The following is a 26,014-nucleotide window of genomic DNA, read 5'->3' on the forward strand; positions in this document are numbered from 1 at the left end:
TCTTTTGGTGCCGGCTCAAAAGGCATGTCCGGTTTAAAGATAGCCCGGGTGTTCTGATTAATCAATACCACCTACCGAAGAGAGTGGTGTTCGGCCTCATAACTGAAACAGTATGATAAGAAAATGATATAGTGCGCGTTAGGATGTATAATTCATGTTGCCTTCATTTGCTCAGACCAGCGTAAAAATCCATACATCATTTTCTTGTTCACGTATTGTCTAAGTGCAATTTGTCATTTTGCATTAGAGGGCTGCTTCAGATCATCAGCGCTTTTAATTCACTGGTTACAGTTTAACAAAACACCGGCCCTGCTTGACAACTGAGCCTGCATAGGAAGGAAGCGCTATACTGGGTATAGCATGTAGCTTAAACAAAATGGAGACGTGTGTTTGATTTACAAACGTGGAGATAACCCACTTACCTGCTACAACTCTGGCACTGTCCTGAGTTGAGAAAAAGAAAATTGATCTGTTTGTTCTCATAGGTCCTCAAAGTATTATATACTTGACAACCACCGTGTTTATGTGAGCAGGCTTCTTTGCTTAGCCTAGCAGCTCCAGTGTATTTTTTAATGTTGGCTGTATGAGAATTATTCTCACTTGGATATATCCTGGGTGCCATTAGCCAAATCAGTCATATTACTTTAAAATGTTTGTTTATGCTCCACCACTGACAACAAACACACCCAATGTTTACCTAGAAGTGATGAGCTTGCTTTCTTGATGAAATGCAGTTCCCTTGGCTTTGGTGGCCATTGGTTGTTCAATCACACAAAGCGGGCGATCTTTAAACCTTTGAAGGTCCCTGCTTATTGTCACATCTGGACTTACTGCTTTTACTCAATTACTTTTTAAAAATCACCTTTCTTGATTCTGAGCACTGAGCTCTGGCACACTGCAATAATAAGAGGCTTTAGATTAGAAACAGATTGCTTTCAAGTCATGTTAAATCACAGCAAGCAGCCATATATCTAGACGTAGGTTAACAAAGTGGCCCCCTTACAAAGGAAAATAGGATAGAAATTCCGTTTTTTTGTTTTTTTTTTAAGTTTGTTGTTACACGTGTAAGGAGGAATTATTGCATTTTAAAGAACAAATAAACAAAGGGGAAGAAAAATAAACAAATGATCCAAATCCAAAATAAACATTTTATTATAGAAAAAAACAACTAAATCTAAGAGCCAAACTGTGCTCCTTAAACTTTCGTTTGCAACGGAATTAGAGGTGGGACAGAGAATTGCTAGTGTAGGGTCGACTTCCCACTGTGTGAGCACTGATGGGTAACTTTAATGGTTCACCCCCTCTCTAGGTTGCTGCTCTGCTGTAATTACGGCTCCTGTGGAGAGGCAGCACTGTGTTTGTTATATAGCACTTCAAAGCAGCCGTCATTACAACAACAAAGCCATTTGTTTATGTAATCCCTGTAAACTAAGAGCTGTGGACGCTGCCTGTGAAGGAAAATCAACAGAGCAAAGCGAATACATTAAACCTTAAAGTTGGTGATAAATGCAAAGGAATGCAAAATAAGATCCCAGTTCAGGGCGGGTGGAAAGGGAATTTCATGCGAGATGGAGTACGCTTGGGTCAACATCTGGATGGTGGCTAGATAAAAAATTAATTAAAATTCCCTAACTGCAGCTGCATGCAGTGCTTTGAATATTTTGGATTACAGCTCCTGCAAGCGAATACAAAAAAGAAGCATATGAATAACCAACAATTGAGTAAGTGATGTAATGAATATAAACAGCTATTGAGATATATCAATTAAAGCATCTTACTTCACAGTTTCATCCTTTGGCGACATTGGGGAAATCCGGGAGGAGAGGAGGAATGAAGCCAGCGTCCTGCACAGAAATGCCTGCAAAGAAATCACATCTTGCCTGCAATGAGAGACTTTAACCGCTAGGAGGAGCCTGCTACCTACAATTGCAAAGCGAATCCACTCATCCCTTCAGCTACTACATCTGTATAAAACTTAAGTGTTATAGCTGATGCAGTGATTATTTACAACCAGATCGGTCCATCTATTGTATATCTTTAAGATTTCCAGGTTTCAATGAGCTGCCGGTGTTTGCGTGACTCTTAATTTCCATTCCCAGATTGTCTGAAACAGATTTAACAATCTGCATTGTCATTCAAGTGGCTTTATTTGAGATAAATGCATACAAAATACAGACAGAATTTTTTAAAAAAAATGCACCAAAATTTCGAGGGGTCAGCTAAAGCCCCTTCAAGTTACATGTCCTTCCTTTCGGATCGTAGGAGTAAAAACGGAAGGAAGGAAGGAAAGGGGGGCACGACGACGACAAGGATGATATATTGATCCAATGGCTGTATTCAGATTCAGATACGCCATAATCTCCTTTTCATTGATCCACAGGTCCTCTTATAAACTGTCTCTCCATTCTCAACCCCAGACATCACGCTGAAATCATGTTAGCTGCAGCGGCTTTAGCTTGGCTTTGCCGGGTTGTAAATTTACTGCAGCTGGAAAAGGATTAGCCATTTTTTTTCTGGTAACCCAGCTTTAACTGCTCAAAGATAAGACCCATTTACATGAAAGGAGCGAAGGAAGGAGGGGGAGAAGACCAAACTGCAATGAATGAATAGATAGAAAGATAAATACAAACATTTTTAAATACATAGAGGATTTTTATCGAACATGTATCGAAATGAACATGTATCGAAATGTAATTTCCTCTATTTCCACAATAGGAAAATGCATCTGAACAGACAGCTTATTGAAATGTATCAAAGGAAGCCATCCTTCTCCTGTTTTACTAGTTATGATCAAAGATGCGATCACGAATCACTGATCTTACAAGAAGTCTCTCTTTCTGCCTAATATTTGGTGTTCCTTACAAACAATAACCAAATAGTATTTAGCAAAAAGTGAAATCTATGAACATTTCATCGTATTTGTACAAGGTTTAGAAAGTTATACAAATGGAACTTCAGTTTAATAAATCACCGGGTATATTATATGGAACACCAACGTATCCACAGTTTAGATTTATGAACATGTGTATCAAAATTAATCTATAAATCTTAACAGATGGTTTACATTGTAATGTAGACACATACATACATATCTCCAAAATGTGTGTTACCTATGGACTTTGCATGCAAAACCTATTGATATAAATGCAGAAATTGTCATTGACCTTACTTATTACAGTCTTCTACGCCTACTGTCCTTCCACTATGGGGGGAGGGGGCAGGGAAATCTAGCGCTCTGGTGTTGAACAAGGCTTAGAACTATCCAATGTGTGTTGCTGAGTTTAAGTTGCAAAATAGTATTTCAGCAAAGGATTAAAAAAATGGATATTGTGTACAGTTGCAATAGTGACACAGCTACTAAATAACATTTATCAAAGTGCTTTCCATGTCAGGTAAGTTGGAACAATAGTAAACACCGATAAAAAATGGTCCTTTGTACCCAGAGCATTGTATTAAATAATATTTTTCATCAGCAAACTTCTATTGACTCTTCCCATCTAACCCCCTTCTCCTCACACACAAGCTAATTTCAGATCCAGCATTGTTGACATTTATTCCACTCCATCACGCAAACTATCATATTCTGCTTTGATTCACATCTTGTACCATCTCTTTCACTTCAGACAGTGAAGCTGCAGAGGGTATAAATCAGGCCAGGATTTGGCCCAAATGCATAACGGTGTTAATTAGATGAACTGGGAAGAAGTGTAGGAGTGTGATGTAAACTTGCACTCTCTTAGTTGTCAACCAATTATTTAAGGCAGCCCAGTATAAAATAAGGCACAAGTTTCCCTTGTTTACTCTTTTTAAAATGTTTGTTTTACCATTGAACCAGATATAGAGCTGGCCAAATAGGAAAAAAAAAAAAAAAAAGAAGAAGAAGAAGTTAGTAGCTGATGGAAATTCCTCCGCCACGGGGAAAACTGGTTATTATTGCCGTTTTGGTTTGCACTGATGACGATAGGTGATCTCCCTATTCAGTAACTGCAGCAGGGGAATAGTAACTTTCCGAGGCAGAGATTCCCCAGTAAGCGCTTCGGGACCTGCAGGGTTATTCTCTCTGTGTGTCTCTCTGTAGCATGCACACAAACCAACTAGAGGTCTGGGCTCTCCCCCCTCTCTCCCCTGTGATGCAGCCTGCTTGACGTGCGCTGGATCCAATAGGCTGTCGCCCCTGTGGGTGTTGCTACACACTCATTGGTTGGCAGGAGCAGGGCGCTGCGCAAAAACAGAAAAGCCGAGCGCTCGGAGCTCAGAAACTGCCAGTAGAGATCACAGGAGCTGGAGCTGGGACAGGAGGAGAGCTGCAGCGAGAGAGCGCGTGAGAGAGAAGAAAAAGCAGCAAGAGAAGAAAGACTAATCAGCACATCAATAAAGAGCAAAACGATGACTATCATCATAACAATGGCAATAAAAGAAGAAAATATAAATAAAGGAAAGAAAATATAAAATAACAATGATTATTATTATAATAAAGGAGAAAATCCCAGAGAAATTCAGAGAATGAAAGTTTTGGGCGGCAAACCTTCTCTCTGCCTTTTTGATATTAGATCCTTTTGCTGGTTATATTTTTTTTTCATTTTTTCTGCCTTTTTCTGCATCTAAAGAGGGCATGTCCAGCGGTTCCTCCAGCAGCCTCTACCCCTCCTGCTCCCATCAGGAAGGCAAACCGAGGACAATCTTGAAATATAAAAATTTCCTCCTTGGGATTTGCTGCTGCCGCTGCCTCCACTGCCGCTGCAGCGGTGCAGTGCCAGGACTCTCGGAATAAATAAGAGCGGGCTACTGTGTATACTGTGTGTATATCTATCTATTTATCTATCTATCTCCATACAGCTCTAGGTATTATTAGTTGGCCATTTATATTGAAGATCACAGATGAGGTGGGAACGCCTATCTTCTTCGTTTGCTCAGCGTGTGAAATAATCATAAAAAAGAGGGAAATGGGGAAGAAAAACTCCTAATATGAAGCAGAAGGAATAATAATAATAAAACCCCTAGATCGAAATCCCACTCAGATCCCCCTCCCTCCACGCACGCACACTGCCCGCAGTATTTTGAGAGGGGGAGGTGGTGGTTTCTGAAGGAGGAAGTGGTGTTGGAGGGGATCTCTTTCCCCTTTTGGAGATGATTGTGCTATTCCTCCTTGCCTTGCTCTGGATGGTGGAGGGAGCCCTTTCTCAGCTTCACTACACGGTGCAAGAGGAGCAGGAGCATGGCACGTTCGTGGGGAATATCGCCGAGGACCTGGGCTTGGACATTACAAAACTTTCGGCTCGCCGCTTCCAGACGGTGCCCAACTCCCGGAGCCCTTACCTGGAGCTCAACCTGGAGACCGGGGTGCTGTACGTGAACGAGAAGATCGACCGGGAGCAGATCTGCAAGCAGAACCCCCCCTCCTGCCAGCTGCACCTGGAGGTCTTTCTGGAGAACCCCTTGGAGCTGTTCCGGGTGGAGATCGAGGTGCTGGACATCAACGACAATCCGCCTTCCTTCCCGGAGCCCGACCTGACCGTGGAGATCTCCGAGAGCGCCACGCCGGGCACCCGCTTCCCACTGGAGAGCGCCTTCGACCCGGACGTGGGCACCAACTCGCTGCGCACCTACGAGATCACCCCCAACAGCTACTTCTCGCTGGACGTGCAGACCCAGGGCGACGGCAACCGCTTCGCCGAGCTGGTGCTGGACAAGCCCCTGGACCGCGAGCAGCAGGCGGTGCACCGCTACGTGCTGACCGCGGTGGACGGGGGCCAACCCCAGCAGCGCACCGGCACCGCCCTGCTCACCATCAGGGTGCTGGACTCCAATGACAACGTGCCCGCCTTCGAGCAGCCCGTCTACACCGTGTCCCTGCCGGAGAACTCGCCGCCGGGCACCCTGGTGCTGCAACTCAACGCCAGCGACCCGGACGAGGGCCAGAACGGCGAGGTCATCTACTCCTTCAGCAGCCACATCTCGGCGCGGGCCCGGGAGCTCTTCGGCATCTCGCCGCGCACGGGCCGGCTGGAGGTGAGCGGCGAGCTGGACTACGAGGAGAGCAGCGTGTACCAGGTGTACGTGCAAGCCAAGGACCTGGGCCCCAACGCCGTGCCCGCCCACTGCAAGGTGCTGGTGCGGGTGCTGGACGCCAACGACAACCCGCCCGAGATCAGCTTCTCCACCGTCAAGGAGGCGGTGAGCGAGGCGGCCGCGCCGGGCACGGTGGTGGCCCTGTTCAGCGTCTCGGACCGGGACTCGGAGGAGAACGGGCAGGTGCAGTGCGAGCTGCTGCAGGGCGACGCGCCCTTCCGCCTCAAGAGCTCCTTCAAGAACTACTACACCATCGTCACCGAGGGGCCGCTGGACCGCGAGCAGCCGGGCGGCGACGCCTACACCCTGACGGTGGTGGCGCGGGACCTGGGCGAGCCGGCGCTGAGCACCAGCAAGTCCATCCAGGTGCGGGTGAGCGACGTGAACGACAACGCGCCGCGCTTCAGCCAGCCCCTCTACCAGGTCTATGTGAGCGAGAACAACGTGCCGGGCGCCTACATCTACGCCGTGAGCGCCACCGACCGGGACCAGGGCGCCAACGCCCAGCTCGCCTACTCCATCCTGGAGAGCCAGATCCAGGGCATGTCCGTCTTCACCTACGTCTCCATCAACGCCGAGAACGGCTTCCTCTACGCCCTGCGCTCCTTCGACTACGAGCAGCTCAAGGAGTTCAGCTTCCAGGTGGAGGCCCGCGACGCCGGCGAGGAGCCCCAGCCCCTGGCCGGCAACGCCACCGTCAGCATCATCGTGGTGGACCAGAACGACAACGCGCCCGCCATCGTCAGCCCCCTGCCCGGCCGCAACGGCACCCCGGCCCGGGAGGTGCTGCCGCGCAGCGCCGAGCCCGGCTACCTGGTGAGCCGGGTGGCGGCGGTGGACGCGGACGACGGGGAGAACGCCCGCCTCACCTACAGCATCGCGCGGGGCAACGAGGCCAGCCTCTTCCGCATGGACTGGCGCACCGGGGAGCTGCGCACCGCGCGCAAGGTGCCGGCCAAGCGCGACCCCCAGCGGCCCTTCGAGCTGGTGATCGAGGTGCGCGACCACGGGCAGCCGCCGCTCTCCTCCACCGCCGCCATCCAGGTGGTGCTGGTGGACAGCGCGGTGGAGCGCCAGGGAGGCGGGGGAGGCGGCGGCCTGGGCGCGGGGGGCGGCGGCGCGGGCGGGGCGGGAGGGGAGCATCGCCCCAGCCGCTCCGGGGGCGAGACCTCGCTGGACCTGACCCTCATCCTGATCATCGCCCTGGGCTCGGTGTCGTTCATTTTCCTGCTGGCCATGATCGTGCTGGCCGTGCGCTGCCAGAAGGAGAAGAAGCTCAACATCTACACCTGCCTGGCCAGCGACTGCTGCCTGGGCTGCTGCTGCTGCTGCCCCTGCTGCAGCCGCCAAGCCCGGGCCCGCAAGAAGAAGCTGAGCAAGTCGGACATCATGCTGGTGCAGAGCTCCAACGTACCCAGTAACCCGGCCCAGGTCCCGGTGGAGGAATCGGGCAGCTTCGGATCCCACCATCACAACCAGAACTACTGCTACCAGGTCTGCCTCACTCCGGAGTCAGCCAAGACCGACCTGATGTTCCTCAAGCCCTGCAGCCCATCCCGGAGCACTGACACTGAGCACAACCCCTGCGGGGCCATAGTGACAGGTTACACGGACCAGCAGCCAGACATCATCTCCAATGGCAGCATATTGTCCAACGAGGTAAGGTTCAAAGGGATTTGTAACACTCTCCAACCCCTTCGTATCTAGCAAGCTTCGCTCAGCTGTGCACGTTCGTTACAGGTGCATGCGTCCCTGTGCTGCTTTGCTTGTTTGCTATTATTTTTACGGTTTTGACAATGAAAAATGAGCTTGCTTTTGTTTTCTTATGTACTCTGATGCCCCTGATTCTCACTCTCCCTAGGTCTTGCAGGTCTCAACCACTCTGGATTCTCTCTTGTCTTGTCAGTGTCACTGTCAAGCTGCACTGCAGTCTTTTCCCAACCCCATCTTTGCTTTCAATTAGTCTCTTGAAGCTGCTTCCCTTCGTTTCCCTTTGAAGAATGTCGTTTTTCTTTGCCCCTCCTTCATAATAGCCTCTTATCCTCATGCTTCTTTGATCATAAATACTTGCATGGTTTTCATCACCTGTCAACAAGAGAGCCTGACACTGCATAATAGTTTCAGCTGTGATCTACCTTAAAGTGAGTCGGTTGCTTCTTTTCATTTGAAGCATTAGTTCTGCACTGGACAGCATTTCAGAAACTGTTGCATCCAAACTCCCACACCACGTGAATATGAGTGAAGCTTGCTAGCGTCTCTGTATTAAAATAACATGAGGATATACTAGTTTCTAATTTTATTTTAACTGTATGCTGTAAATGAGCCACCTTTCCATCTTCTAGGCATTGCTCCTTGCAAAATCAGTGCAATTGGCATTAATGAAGTTACCTGCACAATGAATTCAGAGTTTTCCTAATGCAAAAAAGTAAAGCATTTATATGTGTTTCTACAAATCTTTGCATGTACAATTAAGGCTGTGGGGGAAACCCCTCTGGAGTTTGTGAACATCTCTATACTTGGCAGGAGCTTTAATTAATGTGAAAATTAGTGTTCATTAATTGACTTTTTTTTTTACTCTGCCTTAACAGTTCTTTCCTATACTGAAGGAGAACTTGAAAATTAAACATCACAAAAGAATTTCCGTGAAAGCATACATCAAGGCTTAACATTCTCACCCATTAAACATGTGGTCTATATTGTACTATCTAGTGCGTAAAGATTTCTGTGGAAGCGTATATCAAGACTTAACATTCTCCTATTAATCATTTTGTCTGTTGTCTTTTAACTAATGTGTGCACCAGTACATTATGATGATGCACCACTGAAAGAAAAAGCAGTGTTCCTTAATACTGATTTGCTGAATACTTCAAGGCCAGTTAAGATATTGTTATATTTTGTTTAAAATTGTTTTAAAATCTTTCTGAAATATTTTAAATATTAGCCTTTAGTGTAGACCCTACATCAGATGTTTATAAAGAGATGTGGCTTCTGGTACTTTTTGAGGGCAACAGGATATCCCATATTTTCTTTTCAGGACTCAATCTGTCTGATTATTACTCTCCCTTTTTCTCATATAGGATATTTAAAAAACACAGTGGGGCAGATTAAGACCCCCCCCGGCTCACAGTGAGTGGTGTTTTACACCACAGGTAGCCCCATTGATTTCAGTGTAATTAACTTACACTTGTGGTGTAAGATACTATTCAGCATGATTAAGGGGATCAGGAGTTGGCCTTAAATAACTGAGGAAACCCCTTATTTATTGATCTGTAGTCCCACTTGCATGAGTAAGGCCACCAGGGTTTGGCCCCTTAAATGTAAGGAAAGAATTATTTATGGCCTACCTATAGCTGTACCTTTGTGATGAGTGTTCCTGGCTGTATGTGTGTGCCTTCTGATGTCGTTGGTTGTAAAAATATTGAGTTCAAATAAGTTCCAATTATTTTTTTCTAGACAAAACATCAGCGTGCAGAGCTCAGTTATCTAGTTGATAGACCCCGACGGGTAAACAGGTATGAGCTCCTTGTTCTTGTTTTCTTAATGTAGGAATATATCCAAGACGTATTTTAGCATGTGTGAGTGGGGATGTAGAAATGTGTTTACTTCAGATGTAAAATAATAGCTAAACAACCAATATGTATTTAAAATTATGAATTTATGTAGAGATACCATTAAATAAAATAAGCATTGCCACATAAACATCTCTGAATTATGGCAGTTGTGAATCTGTTTTAAGCCATCTGAAAAGAGAGCAAATTCTAATTCTGTACTCGTCAAAAATGTGCTTTAAATACTTATGAGTCCCTCCGTACATTCTGACAGACAATATTGATTTATCTGAGTGTTAATTTAGACTTCCAGCTTAAGCAAATGGTACCAAATTATTTACAACAACTACATGTAACACAGGCAGTGTAATAATGGCTACTGTCTATTTCGGTTGGATTAATAATGCCTGAATATACAAGTTTTGTGTATGATGGACAGACTGGTTCTGCAGAAATAGTGTTGCAGAGAGGAGGCCTGGATGAATGCAGCACCATGTGTGGCCATGTGATGGCAGAAGAATGTTTTATGAGTCCCTCTTCATGTTTATTCTCATAAGATTTTTGATGTTTCTAGTTCTGCATTCCAGGAAGCAGACATAGTAAGCTCTAAGGACAGTGGTCATGGAGACAGCGAGCAAGGAGACAGTGATCATGATGCCACTAATCGAGGTCAATCCTCTGGTAAGTCTGATAAGGGAATCTAAATATTTGATCTTTTAATAAGAGAGCCAGAAAGGGCAATTATGTGGTTATAAATAATATAACATGAGTGTTTATAGGTACAGCATATGTATATAATGTATGGATGGATGAATTTACTGTCAACTTGATGGTATACTGAGATAGTCAAGAGATTGTTTCTCAACCCTGACTAGCTTTTGAGAAGTATAGCTGTTTTCTGCAAGTTGTTCTGTATCCTTGGCTCTTCCTGCACATTAAAGCAAAGTTGTTGGTATATCTTTATAGCAGACCTCAGATTTTTCAACAGCTGATTTGAGGAATTTCAGAGTATTGGGCAACTTTGGTTAGTGACTGTAGCTGGCATGGTAGTGTGAAGCATAGTGGGAGTTCCCAAGGGAAAGACTGAACTCTCTGATTGAATGACTGCCAGATTGTGAGGATTTTTGCTGGGATCGGTGGAGACACATAGAGTGCTTTGAATATGTAATGTGTTATACTTTCAGACTTTCTGAGGCTTGTTTTGTAATTCAAATAAAGGGACTATGTAATATAATGATGTCCTTGTTAATGAGTAAAAGGTATACAGTGGTCATCCCTTCAGTCCTAATGAAAGAAAAAAATGTTTAAAAATACTGTTAGATCATGATTTAGAGGAGATAGATGTGTTTAAACAGTGGAATTATTTCTGCATGTATGTTGCTCTCTCTATGCTCTCATATTAGTGTAAATTCTTTTTGAAAGATAGGCTCTGTGTATTTGGCTGTAAAACATACACACACACACAAAGTACACTTCAGCTAATAATTCTGTTGAGCACATTGACCAGTGGTGTGGGAACCTCAGATTAGTTATAACTTATTTCTCCTTCTTCTGCAACCTGTAAAAGGCCCAGGCATTTGCTGCAAGTGTTTTATGCAAGGTGATTTCAAACTCCTTCACTTCCCTCCTCTTATCCCCTTCTCACTGATCTCAGACCAGCATTCCCAGAAGCATCAAAGAGAAATGATGGTTGTTTCCCTATCTTGCCCAGGAGCTGTGGCTGCTACAGTCCCTTGCTCTGCTAACATGCTGTGTCTTCTCATGCTCTTGCCACTGTCTCCTTTGCCATGGGAAACCCAGGCACCAGGGGAAAACGGGACACTCAAGGGCCCCTTTATATTGCTGCAAGTCATTAATATGCAGACCTAATGAGACTTGAGAAAAGCCAAGAGTCTCCGGAGCTCCCCGCTCCTTGCCGGGCTTCCCACTAGTTGAACAGAGTGTCTATTTTGTGTCTGGGAACCTGACAACAAACCAGGTCTTGCCAGAAGTTTACATCTGAACACAGAGCCCCCTTTCATTTTTGTCCTATATATGGTGTATGATTTATTGTTGTCTTAAAAAGCAGTGCATTTAGCCTTCCCCCACCCATTCTTTCACACAGTTTCTGATGCGCAGCAATCAGTGCTAGAGAGTTATAAAAAGCTCCCACTCCTCCTGCCCCTCCCTCTGTTTTTTTAACTTAGCTGCATTTCATTATTTTTTTTTACAGTGTTTTACTGCAGCACTCGTCTCAATGAACATTTCAATCAGTTTAGTCCCTCAGCATAATGAACCATAATAACCAAACAGGAGAGAAAAGAATAAACAGCTGCATAAGGGGCTGGATTTGAAAGACTGATGGTGGCAATATAATCACATAGTTGCACATCAGCCAAAAGCTATTTTATTTTGAAATCATCCAGTTCTGTTACTATAGTTATGTTTCTGCTTCCCCCACCCCTTTCTCCTTTTTAAAGTATAATTCAGACATGAACATTGAAGCCATTCTCAAACTTGGCACCAGTTTTCAGACTGAGCCAATTCTTTTTGTTGTTTTTGTTTTACAATGAGGAAAAAAAAATCTGCTTTGCTCTTTTAAAGACATTTAATTTGTTTTAAAATAATGGTTTAATATGATTTATGGGCTCATGCAATTAAAACAGAGATTTGATATGAACAAATGAAATTTGACAATAAGCTTTCTGTCTAATCAGAATTAATATCACAAACTGAAAACACAAACATACAAAATTCAACATCCAATTTTGATAAACTACTACAGTGCATTTAGCGTAATTATTTTGCATAAGGATTTTTACAAAGCGGGTAATAAATATGTATTTACAAGGTATACTGGAAATTTCTACAGGGTGTTTTGGGTCTATTTGATACATATAGTAGTAAAGTCTTATATAAATCCTGGGCTGAATCTTGCCGTCATTACACAGACATTGGCACCAGTGATGATGATACATACGGAGAAGGAGTTCAGTATAAAACTTGTATTCACTTTCAGTACTTCTTAATGAATTATATGAAAGGATGAGAGTAAATCTTGTTTGAATTTCAATGTCTGAGGACATTGCTTCTCAATTAATTTTAAATGTAGCTCTTCGATTTTCAATTCTTTCCAAATTAGCAGAGAAAACACATTGCTCCACAGCAAGGTTAGGAAAAACAAAAACATAATGGTGAGCAACATCATCTCAGTGAAAAATTATATATGTGCGGCCCAACTGTGCTCTCTTATCCCCTTATGCTTCTCTTCCGCCTTTCTGCTTATATGCTATTATCTATCATCCTTCCTTTGCATTTGTCTTTTATTTCTTCCTCTAGCTCTATATTTGTTTCCTTTTGCTTTCTTCTCTTTCGCCTTTCTTTATATTTTGTTTTTTTCTTCCTCATCATCATTTTATCATCTGTCTCTCGTCTTCTCAAGATAGTACCTGCCACAGAATAGCATCATATTCATGTCCAGAAATACTTGATAAATGGTTCCTACGGCAAAATTAAATATACTCCTAGTCATTTTCACACTGCAGGTGGCTTTGCTTGGAAAAGCATTTTGCACTTCACTTTACATACTGTGTGACTGCTCCTGCTGTTACCATTTGTCCTGTGGTAGTCCAGTGCCTGGTCAAAGTGACTGTGGAAGAGGTAGTGGTTTAATAATTGGGAACCATGGCACAGATACTTATGCATAATGGGAGTCTTTCACTGTGTGATAGAGCCACCATGCTCAACTGCTTAGGAGGTATATTGAACTAAGTTATTACAATCCTTTGAAATATTATAGGCCAGATCCTCTGTTGGTGTAAACTGCAGCGTCAGTGACTGAACCAAGAATTTGGCTCATTTTTTTTAATTCATATTTTCTTAATATTGATTGAATTTAATGCATGTGAAAGGTGCTTGATTCTGTCTGTCTGTCTTAGAACTTATATGGCCCCCAGTACTGTAGCATCTGAATACCTCACAATCTTCTATGTATTTATCTTTCCAAGACCCCTGTGAGGTATTGAACTACTATTAGTCCCACTTCAAGTTGGAGAATTGAGGCACTCCCATTGAAATCAGTGGGAGTTAGGTGCCTAGATGCTTTTGAAAATCCTACTATAAGTGACTTTCCCAAGATCATACAGGTAGTTTGTGGCAGAGCAAGGAACAGGCTCTCCTGAGACCCAGGCTAGTGCCCTCACTGTTGGACCATCCTTTCTCTCTGACTTAGCGTCTTGGAAAGAAAAGTCCTTATTTATCTGTAGAACAGATACAGCTAGAGCAGTGACCGTTGTAGCTTCCCACATCAACCCCTAAATGTGCATCAATCATATTCTAAAGAAATCTCTTCTAAGAATGAAATTAATTTGTTCTCCACACCTAATTACATTCTTGGCCTCTCTTTTGGGATTGCCAGCATAGATGCCAGTTACTGCTCTGCATATATATGTGTTTAAGTTTTATAAGGTAGACACCTGTCCACAAGGACTTGGACTGATGCTGCCAGTTCATTTCATATAGCTGGTCACCAAGTAACCATCTGATGGTAATGGCTTGTAAACACTAGATTTTCACTTGGGATCTGATGAGTTCTGTATATCATTAGTTTTACATTACACATTTTATGGAATTAGTTTTGTAACATAATTGGGCAGGTATATTTGCAGGTAGAGATGTATATAAAACGTTGTAGATATAACGATACACCCACATTGTTCCATTAGCAAGTATGTCTTCCTATTCTGTAAACAGTTCAAACATGCAATACCAGAGACCGCAAGGCTAAGATCTAAAATTAGACTTCCTCTCACTATGGGCAAGTGTACACTACAAAATTAAGTCGACTTAAGTTACATTGACATACAGCCACCACAGTAATTGATTCAGTTTTACATGTCCACACTATGCTTCTTGTGTCAGCGGTGTGCATCCTCTACATCCAGGAATGTTTGCACTGATTTAACTGCCAGCGTGGGGCATTGTATGATGGTTTCTGAAAGGCAGCTATAGTCAATATAAGCAACACAGTATCTACACTGACACTGTGTTGAACTAACTACATCAACTTAAGCGTGATGCCTCTCATGGAGATGAAATGCTTAAGTCGGTGTAGTGGGCAAGTTATATTTGTGGAAATTCCATTTTAGTGTAGTCGCTAACAGATTTAGATCGACATAAGCTGCCTTCCGTTGACCTAACTCTGTAGTGTAGACCAGGCCTATATCTGTAAGAGACGGGACATTACAAAGACATCTGGTGAGTTTCTAAGAGTTTAAGGTGCCAGTTGTGCCATTCCACACCTTCATATCAAGTGATTTGTGCAACAGCTTTAGCACGAGCCAATGTGTCTATCCTGTGGGATGCAGGAACAGCAGCATATGGTAACTGGTATGGGGAAAACAGATTGAGAAATAAAGAGAAGAAATTCCAGTGGTGAAAGGACAGAAAAAAATCACTATTCCTTTCCAATAGAACAGTTAAATACTGTTCTGAAGATCATTTGGGCAAAAAAACCATGAGGGTGAACATAAAGTGGTCTAGAAAAGTGCTTTGACTCTAGCCGATTTTGGGGGGTGGGGGGAGCAGGATTCTTGCATTCTTAATGATGTTTGCTCCTCAGTGATCCAGATTAGACTTTGAAGTTATTATTTGGAAGAACTGAATCTATCTTGGGGATGTTTAGGTCTTTATTCATGCTGTTGTGAGGATGGAGACAGTTTTATGCAGGGCAGTACATCAGTTGCCTTGTGAAGGCTAGCTTCATAACAGAAGAAATTGCCAGTATGCTTTCATTATCAATAAAAAATGATGCTGTAGAAAATAACACCCTTTGAAAAAAGAACAGTTGCTTTGTTAACACTTTATTAGTATTTGCTATTTTTATTACATAATTAGCATTAATAATATGTTTGAATATATTTATTAATTACTCTGAAGGTTTGGCATGTGGATCATTTTTCTTTAATTACATTTAAAATATAAGTTATTTAAAAAATGAATCTCAAAAATTGCCTAAATATCTCTTTGATCTAAAGAGAGTCTTTCATGCCAACTAACATACATATTCATAGACATTTTTGGTTTTGTCTTTTTAAAATTGAGATAAAAGGGATACTTTAGAGAATCTGGTCCAAACCAACAAATTTAGGAATGAGAGTTAGCATTAAAACTCTACCCTCAACCCCTATCTCCCTTGGCCATCCTAAATATGTCAGGCCATGTGGCATGTGAAATTGTTCACTGTCCAGTGACCTATCCAATAACTGGATTACAGGGTAAGGAATGATCTCCTGGTCTTTTTTCATGCATATATTAAATTGCAGTGTTTATCATATATTGCTATTTGAGAACTCTGTGCCAGATATTTATATTCTTTTCATGCAGATATTGAATTTATTCTCACCTTTAAAATCTCAGTTTATCTGGTACTTTATATTTTTCAATTCAATTATAGTATGAAATATTTCTTCACTGTGGATTTACAATTATGATGGATAGTTTAGTCCAGAAAGACTGTACATCTGGCAGGATATATGAAGGAGATGCAATGGAAGTGTTATACTGCCTAAACATTTTTTTTTGTTATAAATCACAAATACTGTGTTTCGTTTATGAAGGAGTCCTGTGCCGGATGCTTTATTTTGCTTTCTGTGATATAGCCTCCTTCCTGCAACACGGAAAAATAGACAATCATTTTCCTTTCTCTATTGGTTTGTGCATTGAATACTTTCTGTTAGAAACAATTTGCGAGAATGTCATCCCATTATACCATAATTAAAAAGGACGAATATTTAGCTATTATATCATAGTTAATAAAATTGAGTATAGGTACCCATGAAATTTCAAAACTAGAATGCTAATTTGAATTTACTGTGCTCTAAATATATTAATATCTAAGGTCCTGATTCTGCACCCATTAAAGTTTGGGGGAATGTAGCCACTGAGAAATGGGAGCAGTCATCCCTGGACACTTGCTCCCCAGTCACCCACCTATATACGCACTTGAATTCTGGCTGTCTATTCCAGCCGTGGATATTAGTAGCTAGATCTTTATTCTTAAATCATCTTCTGGTACCTTCTCTTTCCTTCAAGATCAATCAGATTTGGTACATGCAACATATATTTCAGAGCCCCCTGTTTTCATTTCTTCATTTATTAAAATGTTGATTTGTAGTGGCTATAACATCGTTTTCAGGTCCTATAATAAGCTGTTACATAAACCTGTTTGTTCAATGCACTGCAGTTGACAAGCAGAAATCAAAGGAAACTAAGAAGTAATAGGTGGATAGACAGAATTTTCCGGTTTAGGAGCTGATATAAAACCAAAATGGTAATATATCAGGTAATTTTCCAGGAGAAAAATAAACCCAGGGAGAAGTGGGGGAAAAAAAAGGTCTGCCCTTGAATAAATATCTAAAGCTGTCTCTTCCCACTGGCAAAACAAACAAACAACAGTTCAGTGCTTATCCTCAAGCTTTTCTTTCCCTTTCCCATCACCATTCAGTTTCAGAAGACATTGAATTAATTTGGTCACTGAGGTAATATTAGTGAAATGAAATTTGTAATAATTTTCCTACAAAATATATGGATATTATTCACATTTGACTTACATTAGGAAATCTGAAAACTGAGTATATCAGTTTGAATTAAGTGTTGCATCTACCTACTCATTTGCAAAAATCCTTAAAATATAAAGAATGCCTTACTCTGCAAAAAAAAAATATTGGAATTGTTCTAATACTAGTGTTAGTATTGATGGTGTGTGGCCACCTCTTTGTAGAATGTACATGGGTGAACCTTTCTTTCTCTGTTTTATTTATCATCCCTTTTTTGTAATAGATGCTACCATTATGATATCAAGAACTAAACTAGCCAGCTACCTCATAAACAATTTGTATGTCTTGCATGCTGTTCCCTGTCTGTTTCCTTAATTCCAGTTGCAGTTCACGTTTGCATTCATCAACAGCTCACTGATCAGTAATTTATTTCCAGACTTCTGCGTATCAATTATCAATGGAAGTGTATAATCGAAGCTGGACTTAGTAACAAAGATAGCTTAATTTAAAATAAAAAAGTCATTATAAGGTGAGATTAATCTGTGATAAAAGCTTGCTTCTTCTTTTTATCATTTATCTAAATGATTGCCCTCAGTTCTCAAGCACTTGTTGATAACTCAAAGGGGATTCTTATTTGCTGGAACATTGTTTTCCATAGTGAGAGATAACACATAACTATTACTAATATTAATCAAATTGCAATGCAGAATTGTGGCAGAATTTTAAATACTAATCCTCACCCAGAAGTTCAAGCTAATCAAGTTCTTTATGGTGTAGACTGGTGAATAAGCTACAATACATGAATCTTGTTGTAGGTGTTCAGATTTTTTCCTAGTTCTCTTTCAGTGAGTTATGACACTTTTTTGTAATTCTAATGCACTGGTTGTAAATACAATATTTATAACTGATCTTGTTCATTTTTGACACATACATATTCTAAAACATTCAGTTTACTCTACAAATAAAGGGAAAAAATACCTCTCTATGATTGTGCTCTTTCTGTATGCTGTTGAATATCAATCTGAGAGAACAGAATTTATTCCATTTTACTCCAAAGACTTAAGACATTACTCCCTTAAGAAATTTAAGCCAACAATTTAAGGAATCAAAGTCAGGAAATATTCAGTTGAAATACCAGTCTGAAGGTAATCAGTGGAAGTATTGCTTGCCACTGAAATCTTAATACCTTTAAAGGATTTGTAAGCGAACAGTTTTCAGTTGGTGGAGACAAGTGTTTGCTGATATAGTAAGCATTAACACATTTGTCAATAGTATCTGCAGCCATGTCACATCGGACTACAGCTACCTTCGTGCCACTAATTACAGTAATTTACTATGGGACTCTCTCCAGTCACTAGAGTGGCTTGGTGATGGTAAGAACCACTGTGGTGGCAATGATAACTAACTCTGAAGAATTAATTAAAAGGATGGTCTTAGTAAATCATTTTTCTCGCACATTCACCTATTTTGTCAGAACTGCTTTTAGTAATTCATAGTCTCTGTCTATATACATTCATATACACACAAACAGTTGCTTTACAGGAGTCATAAGTATTTAGTTTTCAAAAGTGAATTCTCAGATTTCTTATTACTGAAATTTCATTCTTTTTGTAAGATCCATGTTCATCATTTTTTTCCCATTTGTACCTTATTAAGTATTAACAAGCGATGATCTGCTGCCATCGCCTGTAAATTGAGTTAGTCTTGTACCTGAATGGGTTCTAGGAAGTAAGGTTCACAAGAGATTCTGAGAAGTGAATCATCATCACACTTCTTCTCATGATTGTTTTGCACACTCTGACATTCTGGCAGTTCCTCTCTTTGTAAATGGTGGCATTGACTGGTGAAGACCAAAATGATCAGATCTTTTATTGGTGGAATGAAGGCAGTGGAAAGCGTACTAGTAAGATTTCTCTTCCTATCTCTCTTTTCACCCACCATGTTCTTTCTCATCTATCAGCAGCTTGTCATGATGCTGAAGCTTATATCTACAGTTTCTTTCTCTTTCCTGCTTGCAGGCATGGATCTCTTCTCCAATTGCACAGAGGAATGTAAAGCGTTGGGCCACTCGGATCGGTGCTGGATGCCCTCCTTTGTCCCATCCGATGGACGCCAGGCTGCAGATTATCGCAGCAATCTGCATGTGCCCGGTATGGACTCTGTTCCGGACACTGAAGTGTTTGAAACACCAGAAGCTCAGCCTGGGACAGAGAGGTCCTTTTCCACCTTCGGCAAGGAGAAGGCCCTTCACAGTACTCTGGAGAGGAAGGAGTTGGATGGACTGCTGACTAATACACGAGCGCCTTACAAACCACCGTATTTGAGTAAGTACTATTCAAAAGGCTGCGTCAAAATGTTCCCTTTGAGGGAATAAAACTTGGCTCTCTGCTATCCTTACTACGAATAATACAGTCAGAGTATTGGAGGCAATGAGAAAAAAAAAATACTGCTCTTGGATTCAGATACAACTGAAAAGGACATTGTTGAATGCACTTAAAAAAGAAAAGACGTTGTGTCATGATAGTAGGTCACTGTTGTTAGCAGCAAAAGCAGTATAAGGTGATGGCAAGCTAATTTTTTCTTTACATTTTAACTGCTCCAGGTGCCTCACTTTCTTATTGATACTGAACATTATCACTTCATCAAGCAGTGCTGGTATCATACCTACATTGCTAACATGAGGCAGGGTTTGGAAGACAGCAGATGAGTCTTTTCTTTCTTTTTTTTTTTCCACACTGTTCTCACTATCTTTTACTTTCTTGGTCATCCTACAAGATATAAACTTGCATATTCTGCTCAAAGCTTTCTATCTTGTTCTGAATTCTTACCTCTTTTATAGTCATCATTGTGGTTGGGTGACACAGAAGACAGTGTGTGGACATAGGAAAGATAGTTAATTATGCGTTTTGGATTCTGAGCTAAAAGGTGTACTAAAATTGTACTTTGGTCTAAGATGTTTTACCACTATATTTACTAGCCCATTGTACTTTATTAAGCCATTACAAGATCTCCCTTGACTTGAAGAGTTTATGATGCTCATTTAGTCCGTGTGACTGGAGCTAAGGAGAGCAGTGTTATACCAGTGATCCTTCTTAGAGCAACAGCTGTCCCTTAGGACAGTAGGTGAGGTGAGGAATGTTTCTCTGGAGTTGGCTTTTTATTTAATTTTTAAATTTCAGATGAATTCAGTAATTGTCAAAAGTGCTGCACCGAGAGCTCTGGAAACTGAAGTCTGTCTCCAGAAAGGTTCAGCATGGACAGCAATGGTGCTTGTTTCTTTGATCTCCCTCAGCTCTGTCCTGGTAGCATGAGGGTACCTTTCAAAGTGTGATGGTAGTTCAGTCTTCTTACCCATTCAGTCCTTGGATTTTCTGTTGAAACTACGAAAAAGGTTCGAAAATTATTGATTTTGTGATGTGCACACTCACAAAAGGAACTTGCCTGAGGCAAGCATCTCATTTCACATAGGCCAAAAAAAACCACCCAGCCATCAGCTAGCAATGTCTCCTATACTCTTCTGACAAAGGTCAGATGTGAACTGTTGACCTTGTAGTGAACAATTATGTTTTTCATTACCAATCCCCATAACCATCCAGGCTTCCAAAAGTGTCTTTTCGTAATAGGGCACATTCTAGCCATGCATTATTAATTTCATCTTCATAATTTCAGCTAAAATGTTTGGATTTTATAGCACTTCCAACCGCATTATGAGAATGTCTCTGTTTTTGTTCAGTTTAGATACATTTGTTTTAGTGAGGATTATCCATAACAATGCCAAACTGATGCTTCTGTTTAATTGTTCTACAGTTTGGAGGTTGATTATTTTAAAGTAAATGTGCCTTTTCCCGTTAGTTTAATTTTTAAATTTGTGTACAGTTAATATAAACTATTCAGTTTGTCAATCTGTAAGCAAATTGTCCCATAGTTTATACATTTATATTCTCATGCCATAGTTTGTGAGGAAAGTAAATAGTTGAGGTAACATTGGAAAGAGTGAGCGATATGTTGTGAATTGGATTCAGCAAAATTAAATCTGGACTTTGAATTTCACTGGACTTCCAATACAAACCTTCAACAGAATCTAAATTAATATTTCTGTCTTCTATTTTCCCATATTTAATGTTTGCATTGGTACAATTTTAGAATTTAAAATATATAGCAAATAATAAAAGAACAAAAAAAAGAAAGTGAACCTATTACTCTGTAGAGCTGAGCAGATAATTCACAATGAACAATTTATTCATTGAACAAGAAAAGAGGAGAGGCTATTTTCAATTTAGTTTTAAGGAATGCACAGGAGATGCATTGTCCAGTTCAGGAAATAATTATAGTTGAGGCACTAATTAATAGTGACCACAATATAATTAAGTTTATATTTAAGGGAGGAATTGCACCTAAAAATGGAATGGTGATAATAAATTTTAGAAAGGGTGATTTTTTTTTTAAAGAAGCTAGTCTGACATCCGCAAGTGAGGAAAATAAAATCCTCAAGACTCAGCGTGGTTGCTATTTAAGCACACCATACCAGAATCATAGGACATATGCAAAACCCTAAATGAAAAGAAAGCAGGAAGGTAAGAAAAAAGAAAACTTATGGTTAAATTGCAAATAGAAGAGGGTTACTTGAGATAAATAGGTAACAATTAAAAAAATACTTAGCTTAAGTAAACCCAGTAGAAAGAATCCTAAATTAAAACAGATAAATTGTAAGACTGAAATTAGGAGAGATAAGAAGGTCTTTTTAGAACAAATAGCCAAAGACATGAAAACTAATACACTTTTTTTTTTTTTTTTTTTTTTTTTTTTAGTATGTCAGAGGTAGGAAGCCTGTGAGAGAACAGGTAGGTTTGTTGATCTGCAAATATTGAGGGTAAAGATATCACAGAGAAGCTAAACAGTATATTTTCATTAGTCTTTACAAAGATAATGTTAGGGAAGCTACCTACCCCAGGCCAATTTTTTTTCAAGTAAAGGTGAGGAAAATGAAACTGAGGTGTGAAAAGATGAGGGGCTTGAATAAATGGATACATTAAAGACAAACAAGTCACTAGCACCGGATGGTATTCATCAAGAGTTCTGAAGGAAGTTTAGAATGAAATGGCAGAATTTGTAACAAAAATCAGCTACTGTGAGGGGTGTCTCATAGGTGGAAAATGTAGTACTTTTCATTGGAGGAGGGGTCCCCAGCCAGCAAGCCAGAATATTTAGCCAAGTTCTTTGACTACTGACCTCATCCTGAATAAGTAATATACAATGTAGTATGCTAATGTTTTATTGTAAGTTTGCCTTAATAAAAAGTGCTGGTTTTTTTAAAAGACACTAAGCATACTCCTGAAAATTACAGGCCAGTATGCCTTCTCAGTTTAGTTCCAGGTATATGGCTGAAGTAGTAATGAAAGATGGAGTTTTAAAACAATATAAAATTATGAATATAATATATTAGGAACAAACCAGAATGGCTTCTGTAAAAGCAAACCCTGTCTCTTCAATCTATTAGAATTCTTTAAGGATATTTTAGCAATGGTGAATAAAAAAGAATTGGTTGATATGATGAACTTTGTCAAAAGCTTTTTGAAAGTTCAGACAAATTATAAGAGGCTATTAAAGTGATTAAGCATAGTCACGGGGTTAGAGTAAAGTATTATCACACATTTGAAACTGTATAAGAGACAGAAAATTATTAGGAATAAATGGATTGTTTTCAGCACCAGCAGAAGGTTAACAATGGGGTTCCACAAGGGCCCATACTGCTTAATATATTTAAAAGGGATGAAAAGTGAGGGGGTAAAATTTGCAGAAGACAGTAAATTATTTTGGTTAGTCAATACTATAGTACAGTGTTTCTCAACCAGGAGTACATGTACCCCTGGGGATATGCTGAGGTCTTCCAGGGGATACATCAATTCATCTACATATTTGCCTAGTTTTACAACAGGCTACATCAAAACCACTAGCAAAGTCAGTACAAACTAAAATTCCATACAGACAATGACTTGTTTATACTGCTCTACATACTATAAGCTGAAATGTAAGTACAATATTTGTATACCATTTGGTTTATTTTATAATTATATAGTAAAAATGAGAAAGTAAGTAATTTGTCACTAATTCTGTGCTCTTACACTTTTTTGTATTTTTATGTCTGATTTTGTAAGCAAGTAACTTTTAAGTGAGGTGAAACTTGGGGTACGCAAGACAAATCAGACTCCTGAAAGGGGTAAAGTAGTCTGCAAAGGTTGAGAACCAGTGCTATAGTAGACTATGAGGAACTTCAGAGGGACTTAGCAAAACTAGGTGAATGGGAACATACATAATGAAAGGAGTCATTTGAACTATTCTTGTACCTTTATAGATTATAAATTAACTGTTACCACTGGGGAAAAAAAATACTTTAATATCACTGAGGACAATGTAATGAAAAGCATCTGGTTCATGTGCACTGGTAGTTACAACAGTAAAGAAAATGCTATGTTGTACAATGGAATAGAAAATATACTGAAAATATTATAATGCCATTATGTAAATTCATCATACCCTCTCACCTTATTGCTGTGTTCATTTCTGGTCACTCCAACTGAAAAACAAACAAACAAAAACCAAACACACAAAAACTCATAGCATAATGATTACAGGCATGAAAATACTTCTGTGTGAAATAGTACTGGGAAGATTAATACTGAATAGTTTAGGGAAGATATGAAAGGCAACATGAGGAATATAGAATAATAAATCATACAAAGAAAGTAAATTAAGCAGTCCCATTTACCCTTTCTTATAACAAGGGAATGAGGGGGCAACAAAACAACTGCAAAACAATCAATTTAAAATTCATAAAAAGGGAACTTTTGTATTACTTTTGATACAATTCACAGTTAACCTGTGGAATTCATTGTTATGAGATGTAATTGAAACCATGAACTTGGTAGAATTTAAAAATAGTATCAGACATTTGTATGGATAAATGAGAACATCAGCAATTACATTCGAAAGTATGGTGTTATAGAAAGGGATGTAAATCCTCATATTTCAAGAGTGTTCAGAAGAAACTTCTGCTATGAGCAGGTTATTCCATTATAGGTTTTACTTCATCTTCCTCAAAAGCATCTGGCCCGGGCCTGTGTCAGAGGCAGGACATCAGACTAGCTGAACCACTGAACTTATTCAATATATCAATTCCTATGTTCCTGTGAATTTAGCTCATTTTTATGCTAATGGAATATCCATGAGCAGATCATGATATCCTCAAATTCCTTTGTTATACTAGGTTATTTGATTAATATCTTTTCAAAATTTTCACTCTGTGGATTTATCATAAATATTTGAAATTCACGCTGTTCTGCTTAGTTGTGACTCAGGCAATAAATCACAGGGTGCTTTACACATTTCTGATTGGATGAATGCACAAGCTCTACTAAATTGAATACTTGGGCATGCAAATTTAAAAATTCATTTTCTTCAAGTAGTCAGGCATGGACTTGGAAACTAACTTTCAGCAAACATCTTTCCTATTAAAACTTGATCATTTGAAGGGTCAAAGAAATCAAATCCTGAACATGGGCCAAAGCAAATTCATTAAAAAATTTGAATGAATATTGGGGTGGGGGGGGGATTGTATTTTTTCCCCAGCTCTAATTTTAAACCTTTGTTGTTCTTCTGCTAATAGATGTTTGTTGTTTTTGTGGTCTAATCTCTTTGGGCCAGGACAGTGTCCCACTACATATCTGTACAGCACCCAGCACAATGGGGCCCCAGTCCTCATTGTAGCTTCTGGCCCAAAGGGATTAGACCATCAACCTGTTCCAAATCACCTAGGACCAGATCCTGAGATGGTATAAACTGGTATAGTTTAATTGAGTTCAGTGGAGCCATACTGATTTCCAGCAGCTGAGAATCTGACCCTTAATTTTAAAAATGCATTGACTTTCATCCTTTTTAAGCAAGTTTGTGTTTCTTGTGGGTCATCATGGGTCATCTTTGATTGACCCATTGATACATATTTTAGATAGATAGATAGATAGATAAAATACTTTTGAGAGTTTCTGAGAGTTGTGAATTGATATCAATAGAGAATTATTTTTTCTTATCAGAAGCAGAACAGGCACAACATGGACAGCGGCAATATAAGGCAGGAACTAACCAAGCTTAGCTACACTATTCACCAATGTGCCTCAACCTGGACCTCGAGTCTCTCTACATTTATAATCTTTGACCACAATTGTTATGGTTTTGTTTGATATGAACTCTAGGGCTCCAGTCCTGCAAAGACTTAGGTACATTCTTAACTTTGCATGCATGTAGCTTAACTTCCCATTGAAGTCAACAGAATTGCTCTTATGCATGAAGTTAAGTATATGCATATATCTTTGAAGAACTGATTGCCTAGGAACTGGACTATCAACTAATCTAAACAAGATATCAAAGAACAATCATAAGGTATGTTTTTTTTTCCCTCCCAGAGCCATTGTTAGAGTTAGCAGAATTCAGTTTTTATGTTTTTTATAATTTTGATGGATAATGTCAATGTTTATTTTTAAACATTTTTTTTATCAATTTAAATTTTCACAGTTGTGGAAAACTGGGGGAGATCAGACAGCGGGGGCTCAGACAATAATTATTTAATGACAGTAGATGTTGAAATTCAAAAAGTTAAAGCTTTATAACTGTTAAAACATAAATTGTCAACATCATGTGTTAAAATATACAAAGTAAATATCCTTAAATCAAACACTAATAAGTTCTCAAGCAGCATTTTTATTACTTTAGTTTTCTGAAATTCTGATTATCATCAGTGGATTTATTTTTTTATTGGTTTGGACATATCAGTGTTTACCGACATTTACTGTTAAAAATCGGATCCTTCCA

At 40.0% G+C, this 26,014-nt stretch overlaps 1 protein-coding gene across 1 annotated transcript; it reads left to right on the forward strand.

Moving 5' to 3' along the window:
- The first annotated feature begins 5,127 nt into the window (after positions 1-5,127).
- Positions 5,128-21,974, forward strand: PCDH10 (protocadherin 10). The gene is made up of 5 exons (XM_077814773.1): positions 5,128-7,728; positions 9,523-9,581; positions 10,192-10,298; positions 19,171-19,476; positions 21,961-21,974. Exons 1-5 carry the CDS (start codon positions 5,128-5,130, stop codon positions 21,972-21,974), a joined length of 3,087 nt encoding a protein of 1,028 aa, XP_077670899.1.
- The last annotated feature ends 4,040 nt before the right edge of the window (positions 21,975-26,014 follow it).

Source organism: Eretmochelys imbricata, chromosome 4 (assembly GCF_965152235.1).
Source record: "Eretmochelys imbricata isolate rEreImb1 chromosome 4, rEreImb1.hap1, whole genome shotgun sequence".
Lineage (NCBI taxonomy): Eukaryota > Metazoa > Chordata > Testudines > Cheloniidae > Eretmochelys > Eretmochelys imbricata.